The following is a 9354-nucleotide window of genomic DNA, read 5'->3' on the forward strand; positions in this document are numbered from 1 at the left end:
AGAATTAATTTTCTGTTGATTATCATGTAAATTAAAGCAAATACTCCTTAAAGGTAATAATAAAATAACATATTCATTTCCAGGTGTTCTTCTCTATGGGCCTCCAGGCTGTGGTAAAACGTTGATTGCCAAGGCCACAGCCAAAGAAGCAGGCTGTCGATTTATTAACCTTCAGCCTTCAACACTGACTGATAAGTGGTATGGAGAATCTCAAAAATTGGCTGCTGCTGTCTTCTCCCTTGCCATAAAGCTACAACCATCCATCATCTTTATAGATGAAATAGGTATGCTATGTTTTCTGTATGAGTATTTTTAAAGGCCATTTGTAAAGATATTTAGATAACCCAGACTTAGTTTTTAACATTCATTAATTAGGCCATATTAATAAAAAAAAAATAACCAACATCATAATATCCTATGTATAATTTCTGTGTTGTAGAATGAACATAGACTATATATTCCCCTACTGATAGGTTTTCCTGTCTTTTCCCTGTTACAAACAGTATGCAGTGGACATCCATGTACAGGTTTTCTCATGTATATATGTTTGCCCAGGAAAGATACCTAGAAGTTGAATCATTTGATTGTGTGATTACCTATCTTCAACCTCCCTGGGGTTACGATTTCTTTAAAGTTTTTATACCTATTTATGTTTTCCTAGTTGCTGGTAAATTTGGGCATCTTTAAGCATTTTGATTAGCCATTTGAGTTTTCTTATTTGTGAATTGCCAGTATTGCTTTGGAGTTATTTGCATTTTTCTTTTGCTGATGTTTATTATGATTACAACTATTTTCTAGCCTGTTTATCTTTATTTCTGATAGGTTTTTTTTTTTTTTCGCAGTTTAATATTTGGCTATATTCACTATTTTGCCTTTGTGATTTATACTTTTTGTAAATGGTTTACAAATACCTTCACTATCCCTATAAATGTTCTCTTTTTAAAAATTATATATAGCATGAGGTAAGAATCTAATTTCATTCTTTTCCAAAAAGACAGTCAACTAGACTATCCTTTGCTATATATGTCGTAACTTTTATGTTAATGGACTCTTGATATATTTTATGGGTTGATATTTTCGTTCTGTTCCTCGTACAATGTATATATAAATATATATCACAATAATATCATATTAGTTAGTATAGCTATATATATTTATTATAGCATTATTACCATAGTTTTGAATTATATTTTATTATAGTTACATGTAGCATGATAGGCTATGTAATCATATGTAGAGAGAAAAATAGATAGAGATTTATGGTATAGCTTTGTTTTGGTTACTTGTTTGCTTTATATATCTTTTCTCATCAGTTTACTCCAGTTATTTCAGTGCGCATCTTGAACAGAGGAACACATAGGTAGATTTTTTTTTTTTAAGACAGCATCTCACTCTGTTACCCAGGCGCAATGCAGTGGCGTGATCATGGCTCACTGCAGCCTCAACCTCCCCGGGCTCAAGTGAATCTCCTACCTCAGCCTCCCAAGTAGCTGGGAACACAGGTGTGTGCTACCACAACCCACTAATCTTTGTATTTTTTTTTTGTAGAGCCAGGGTTTCCCCATGTTGCCCAGGATGGTCTGAAACTCTTGGGACCAAGCAATACACCCCACATTGGCCTCCCAAAGTGTTGGGATTATAGGTGTGATCCACTGCACCTGGCCTGATAGCTAGATTTTTGAAAAATTTTAATCTAAATCTGTATTTAACTGGGAATTGTGGTTACTTTGATTGTATTATGATAGCTGAGATATGCAGATTTCTTTTTTTTCTTTTTTTTTCACGCTCTTGTCATGCAGGCTGGATTGCAGTGGTACAATCATGGCTTACTGCAGTCTTGACCTTCCTGGCTCAAGTGATCCTCCCACCTCAACCTTCCAAGTAGCTGAGAATACAGGTGTGTGCCACCATGCCCTGCTAATGTTTTAATCTTTTTGTAGAGACAGGGTCTCACTATCTTGCCTAGGTCGATCTCAAACTCCTGGGCTCAGGTGATCCTCCTACCTCAGCCTCCTAAGGTGCTGGGATTATAACACCTAGCCGATTTATTTCTGCTGTATTATTTTTTGCTTTTAATTTACTGGTCTAATAGACATTTTTTTTCATTGTTTTTTGCTTTATTCCCTTTTTCTTATTACATTCTTTTACTTTAGTGAAATATTTAGAATATCAACTTAAAAGTTGAAGGTAATCTCTATCCTCCTCCCAAATAATACAGAGAACTTAGAACTCTTAGGTAATAATAATATCTCATCTCTTACACGTCATTGTTAAACATTTTTTATTTTTCTTATACCTTCTATATTGTTATTTTATACTGGCATTGCTTGTTTCATGCCACGTTTGCTAGGTATTTTGCTCACCATTGCTTCTTCGATCTTGTCTTTTCTGGATTTAACTTTCTTTTTACCGAAGTCTTTCAAAGTTCTTTCAGCAAAGGTTGTACAAAGAGTGGATTCTTTCTGTGTGTGAAAATGTGTTAATTCTGCCTTCTATCTTAAATGATACAGAATGATTTTCAGCATCTTAAAACTACAATTCCATTGCATTCTAATCTTTCCAGTGTTACTGCTTTTGAGAATTCTCTTTATTGCCTTGTATTTGTAAGTAATCTATCATTTCTCCCTAGTTGCTATTAGATTTCTATGTCATTCTGCTGTTCAAGTATGTTTTTTTTCTGGGTCTGCATTTATTTTCATTTAGCCTGCTAAGCCTTATGGTGGTTTTTTAATCTGAGGATGCATGACTTTCGTTAATTCTGGAGGATTTCTCAGCCATTGTATATCTTTGGTTGCAATGCTCCCATTAAAAAACAAAACAAAACAAAACTGTGGTAGCTCACACCTGTAATCCCAGTACTTGGAGAGGCCAAAGCAGGAGGTTTACTTGAGTCCAGAAATTCAAGACCATCCTGGACAACATGGTGAGACCCCATAGCTACAAAAAAAATACAAAAATTAGCCAGGTGTGGTAATGTATGCCTGTAGTACAAGCTACTTGGGAGGCTGAGGTGAAAGGATCACTTGAGCCCAGGAGATTAAGGATATTCAGTGAACCAAGGCTATACCACCACACTGGAGCCTGGGCAACAAAACAGGATCCCATCTTAAAAAAAAAAATTCCTAATCTTGTTTATTTTGAGTCATTTCTACAGTCTGTCATTTAGTTCTGTACTATATTTCATCAATTCTAAGACATACTGTTTTGTTTTTTACATTTTAACATCTTTGAAATTGGGATAGCATGTTATAGTTGAGTTGGCAGCATTTTAAGTTTCTTGTTTGTACATAAAATAATGGTACAACTTAAAAATAATTCAATTTTTGAGTAGGTTATAAAAAGCAATTCTTTCCTTGGCTATATTTAATCTTTCAACCATTGAGTTTGTGTTTTGTTGATTATATTTGAACTTCAGAAGTTCTGTTTGGTTCTTTATAAAATGTTTCCCTTTTTCACTGTAGCTTGCTCTTTTAGAATTGCAATTCCTTTTATAGCTTTAGAATTTTAAACATACTATTTTTATATAGTTTTTGAATTGCTCTGTTCTGAAATTGTAATTTTACTTGATGTTGACTCTTTTTTTATAGTGATTTGTTTCCTTGTGTCATTTGTAACATTAGATGGCTTTAGGCTTGTTTTTATATGAGAATTATTTGTTGCCTAAGAAGATCCAGAGTACTTTTTCTGTCTCTGCTTAGAGCTTCAGGGGTCTGATCGTTCAGAACAAATTTTAGATAATTTCTCAGTTTGCACGTTCCCGGACTGAATGGTGGTACAAATTTAGACTTCATACCTGAATGAGACTCCCTGTGGTCCTAGTTTTTTATCTGTAGGGAAGACATTTTTATTCCTCAGAGCCCAGGCAGAGATGGACAAACATTCTGGCACAGTGATGAGCAGATTTTTTTCTTGTCTACGCTTTCTGTGAGTGTTAATCCTTCCAGGTATCTTGGCTTCAGCCAGTATGTGGATGTTAACAATAGAGCAGAACCTTTTGATGCTTTGTATATGTCTGTATGCATACCTGCTATGTATACAAACACACAGACAGTAGTATAATCACATGAAGTTTTTCCAGCTCTTATTTCGAACTCTTAGTTCCCCTTTTTTCTGAACTCTGGGATTTTTTTTTTCTTTGTTTCTTGCAACCTCAGATCTTCATTAACTTTTTCTAAAATAAATTAGTAGACTTTGTTTTTAATAATGGTTTTAAGTTTGCAGAATTGAGCAGAAATCGTAGCGAGTTCCCATATGTCCCCCACATATATAGTTTCTCCTAGTATTAATACTAGTGTGAGACATTTATTAATGAATCAGTATTGACACATTGTAATTAACCAAAGTCCATAATTTAAGGTTCATTCTTTACGTTGTACAGTTCTATGGACTTTGACAAAGCATGCTGTTTTTTATCCATCATTACAATCTCATACACAATAGTATCCTTCCCATATTTGTCCTTCCCTTTTCCTCCCAAACTGCAGGCATCCACTGATCTTTTTACTGTCTCTATAGTTATACCTTTTCTGTAATTTTACAATTAGAATCATACAATATGTAATCTTTTTAGACTTGCTTCTTTAGCAATATGCATTTAAGTTTCTTCTATATCTTTTCATGATTTGTTAGCTTATTTTTATTACTATATAATATTCTGTTATGTAGATGTACCACAGTTTGTTCCATTCATCTGTTAAATGACATCTTCTTTTGCAACAATTAGGAATAATGCTGCTAACAGCATTCATGTACAGGTTTTCCTGTGGACACAAGGTTGCAACTCAATTGGTAAAATAATACCTAGGAGCATAACATCTAAATCTTATGGTAAAACAGTGTTTAGTTTTGTAAGAAACTAGCAAACTGTCTTCCAAAGTGGCTGTACAATTTTGCATTTCCACCAACAATAACTGAGGTTCCTGTTGCTATACATCTTGTAGCATTTGGGTTTATCAATTTTTGGGATTGTATCTATTGTAATAGACATGTAGGTATCTAATAATTTCTCATTTTTTAATTTGCGTTTTCATAATGACATGATGTTGAGCATCATTTCATATGCCTTGTCATCTGTGTATCTTTGTTGAGGTGTCTGTTCAAATTTTTTGCCCTTTAAAAAAATTGTAATTTTTTTATTGTATTGATTTTTAAAATTTTGTAATTGGTACATAATAATTGTACATATGCGCGAGGTACCAGTGCAGTGAGCACATCAAGCTAATTGGAATATCCATCACCTCAAAGATTTATCATTTATTTGTGTTGGGAACAACAATTAAATTATTTTGTTGCTTATATTTATTTTTTATTTTTATATTTTGGGTACAAGTCCTTTACCAGGTTCATGTTTGCAGGTATTTTTTTGCCAGTCTGTGACTTGTCGTTTCATTTTCTTAGTAGTATCTTTCACAGGGCAGGAATTTTATTTTATTTATTTTATATATATTTTTTGAGATGGAATTTCACTCTTGTTGCCCAGGGTGGAGTGCAGTGGCATGATCTTGGCTCACTGCAGCCTCCATCTCCTGGATTCAAGTTATTCTTCTGCCTCGGCCTCCCAAGTAGTGAGTATTACAGGGATGTGCCACCACGCCCAGCTAATTTTGTATTTTTAGTAGAGATGAAGTTTCACCATGTTGGTCAGGCTGGTCTTGAACTCCTGGCCTCAAGTGATAACCCGCCTCGGCCTCCCAAAGTGCTGGGATTACAGGCATGAGTCACTCACCCGGCCAGGAAGTTTAAGTCCAACTTAGACATTTTTTTTTTTGATGTATCATGCTTTTGGTGTTACATATAAAAATTAATCACCAAGTTTAAGGTCACCTTGATATTCTTCCATATTATTTCCTAGTTTTATGATTTTGTGTTTTACATATAGATTTGTGATCCATTTTGTGTTAATTTTTTGTGAAAATTACGCCAGTTTTTTTTTTTTTTTTTTGCCTAAGAATGTCCAGTTGCTCCAGCACCATTTGTCAGATGTGCATTTACTTTTAAAAAAAAATTTATCCAACTTTTTTTGTTCCTGTTTGCAGATATAGATTGAACATCTGTAATACAAAAAATCAAGATACAAAGTGATCCAAAATTCAAAACTTTTTGAGCACCAACATGATGCCACAAGTGGAAGATTTTCATGCCTGACCTCATATAACAGATTACAATCAAAACTCAGTTAAAACTTTGTTTCTTGCATGAAATTATTTAAAATACTGTATAAAATTACTTTCATGCTATGTGTGTAAGGTATATATAAAACATAAATGAATTTCATATCTGGACTTGGGTTCGATCCCCAAGATATCTCATGTATATGCAAATATTCCAGAATCTCAAATTTGAAACACTTCTAGTTCTCAGCATCTTGGATAAGGAAGGAATACTCGACCTGTCATTTTCTATTTTTTGATCATTCTGAGTCCTTATATTTATAGTATGTTTCTTCTAAGCATCATACAGCTGTTTTTAGAAAAAATTTTTTTGAATAGAGGAGGGGTTTTGCCATGTTGCCCAGGCTGGTCTTAAACCCCTGGCTTGAGTGATCTGCCTGTCTTGAGTTTTTTTTTTTTTAATTTAGTCTAATACTTTAATCATGTACTTGGAGACTCTAATCTACTCACAATTATTGATATAGTTATTTATATATATCTAGCATTTTAAATTTCTCATATTATTTTAAGTAAATATCTTGCCACAACCACTTATTGATAGTGAAGATTAGGAAGATTAAGTAGGCAGTTGAATTTTAAATTTATCTTTAAAAATTAGGCAGTTTTAAAATGACTGGTTGTCCACCTTCAGAATAGTTGGGTTAGTTTGAATTATAGTCTAATAATAGGGCAGATTTTACAAAATCGAAACTTTAAGTAAATCTAAGATATATGTTCGCCATCGCCGGACTCTTATATGTCATGGTAATTTGTTTTTGCTGCAATTACTTTTTATAAAAAATGTTTTTCTGAATCATGAACATAGCACATTACAAGACATATTTGTGCCATTTTCATGTATAATTGACAAAGTTTGAGTTGTAGTTTCAGTGCTGAAATGTAATAGGTACTCAGAAATGAAAGTAATTTATAGGGCTATAAGGCAAAACACTTGAAATGGGGATTGTACTAGAAAATCCTAGATTTATTTTTACTAGTTTTTTTTTTTTTTTATTTAATTCTTAGGATGCGGCACCTTTCAGTCTTATATTCAAAAAGAAAATGTTTTCCTCTTTTTTGGCAAAGCATTTTATGTTCATTGTAGATAATTTGGAAGACAGAAAATAATTTTGAAAAGAAAGTTAAACTTGTCCTTAAATCCATCCCTGAGCTCTAACCAACGTTATTAGCATTTTGGTATATTTCCATAAAAGCTTTTTACCATGTATAACATGTGTATGTTTATTCTAGCATATGTTTTAAATCATTTTCTCTCTTACATTTTTCTGCCTAATAGTGTTTTATGCATTTTCCCATGTCATTTTTGCTTATACCAGGAAACTGCGTGAGAAAAAAGTATGTGACCTCATAACTAAGAACACAGAGGGTTCAGGTGACCTAGAAAGTTAGAGGCAAATTGCACAGGCATTCCTCCAAGATTACGCTTAACTCTTCTAGCCTCTCAGTACTAGATCCTTTGTTTTTTTTTGTTTGTTTGTTTTGTTTTTTTTTACATATGTTGTCATTAACATATTTTTAGAGAAGAAATGAAATTATGAATGATCGTATTTTATTTTGCCTAATAATTTACCAAGTTTATTGTACCAGAATGTCTAAAATACATAGCCGAATTTCTTTGTAATCTTTTGTAGAGTTTTCAACAATTTTTTCTTTTCATATTTCCTTTTTATTAATTGGCATAATAATTGCACATATGGCTGGGCGCCATGGCTCATGCCTGTAATCCCAACACTCTGAGAGGCCAAGACGGGTGGATCACCTGAGGTTGGGAGTTTGAGATGTGCCTGACCAACATGGAGGAACCCCCTCTCTACTAGAAACACAAAATTAGCCGGGTGTGATGGCATATGCCTGTAATCCCAGCTACATGGAAGGCTGAGGCAGGAGAATCCCTTGAATCTGGGAATTGGAGGTTGTGGTAAGCCATATTGCGCCATTGCACTCCAGCCTGGGCAATGAGTGAAACTCCGTTTTAAAAATAATAATAATTGCACATATTTATGGGGTACAGAGTGACAGAATGTCACTATATACTATAGTGATCAGATCAGGGTAATCAGAATACCCATCATTTCAAACATTTATCATTTCCTTGTATTAGGAACATTTTAAATTACGTAGAGTAAATAAAGTAAGGCTAGGCATGGCGGCTCATGCCTATAATCCCAGCACTTTGAGAGGTTGAGGCAGGAGAATCACTTGAGGCCAGGAGTTCAAGACTAGCCTTGGCAACGTAGTGAATCCTGTCTTTACTACCAAAAAAAAAACTAGCTAGGCATGGTGGCATGTACCTGTAGTCCCAGCTACTCGAGAGACTTAGGCAGGAGGATCACTTAAGCCTGGGAGTTCGAAGTTGCAGTGTGCTGTAATTGCACCATTGCACCCCAGCCTGGGCAACAGGGTGAGACTCTGTCTCAAAAAAAAAAAAGTTTGGGGGGGGATAAATAATTTATTCTTAATTCCTAAGGTTAAGGATGTTTTACTTCTAGACTCCTTTCTACGAAACCGTTCAAGTTCTGACCATGAAGCTACAGCCATGATGAAAGCTCAGTTTATGAGTCTCTGGGATGGATTGGATACTGATCACAGCTGCCAGGTATTTGAACAAAATCTGCCCTCAACTTGTATTGGTTTTTTTGTTCTTAATAGAAAATTTGGTGGGCTACTTACTATGCTTTTGTACTCTTTTTTTTTTTTTTTTTTTTCATAATGATTTACACTTATGACTAAATGATAAGGATCCAAAAGAATATGGTTTGTATAAGCTTTATCCAATTTGAGGACTTTGTGTCTACCAAAACATTGGTAGGTTGCCTAAATGCCTGAAACAGATGCAACAGAAGAGAAAACACCAGAGTAAAGCTTCTCCTTGGAATTTTCAGAACCTACAGTGCCAAAGAGAGTAAGTGACTAGTGTCTGTGGGTATAGTGTACATTTAAAAAAATATATATTTTCTCTTTTCCTCAACTCTTATTTTTGACTTTTACCATAATTCCTTGTAGTCTTTACTTTCAGTTCTAAGTCACTTCCCTCATTTTCATTTGACAGAGTTCATTAGTAGCTGAAACTGACAACAGTTTCTCACTTCTTGTCACCCATGCCTATGTTTAGGATCCCAGTTTTATACAAGACAGACTTGTATCCTAGGCTTTTTCTCTTCCTCCTGTATGGGCTTTATTTTTC

At 34.3% G+C, this 9354-nt stretch overlaps 1 protein-coding gene across 3 annotated transcripts in view; it reads left to right on the top strand.

Moving 5' to 3' along the window:
- The window catches only part of ATAD1 (ATPase family AAA domain containing 1), a 52914-nt gene that overhangs the window by 20176 nt on the left and 23384 nt on the right, over positions 1-9354 (top strand). For all 3 annotated transcript variants that reach the window (XM_032245612.1, XM_032245613.1, XM_032245614.1), the window contains 2 exons: positions 84-284; positions 8660-8766. In XM_032245612.1, the coding sequence (XP_032101503.1) occupies positions 84-284; positions 8660-8766 (308 nt within the window). The remainder of the gene's footprint in view (positions 1-83; positions 285-8659; positions 8767-9354) is intronic.

This window comes from Sapajus apella, unplaced genomic scaffold (assembly GCF_009761245.1).
Source record: "Sapajus apella isolate SASKATOON/1434 unplaced genomic scaffold, GSC_monkey_1.0 scaffold58, whole genome shotgun sequence".
In the NCBI taxonomy this organism is placed as follows: Eukaryota; Metazoa; Chordata; class Mammalia; order Primates; family Cebidae; genus Sapajus; species Sapajus apella.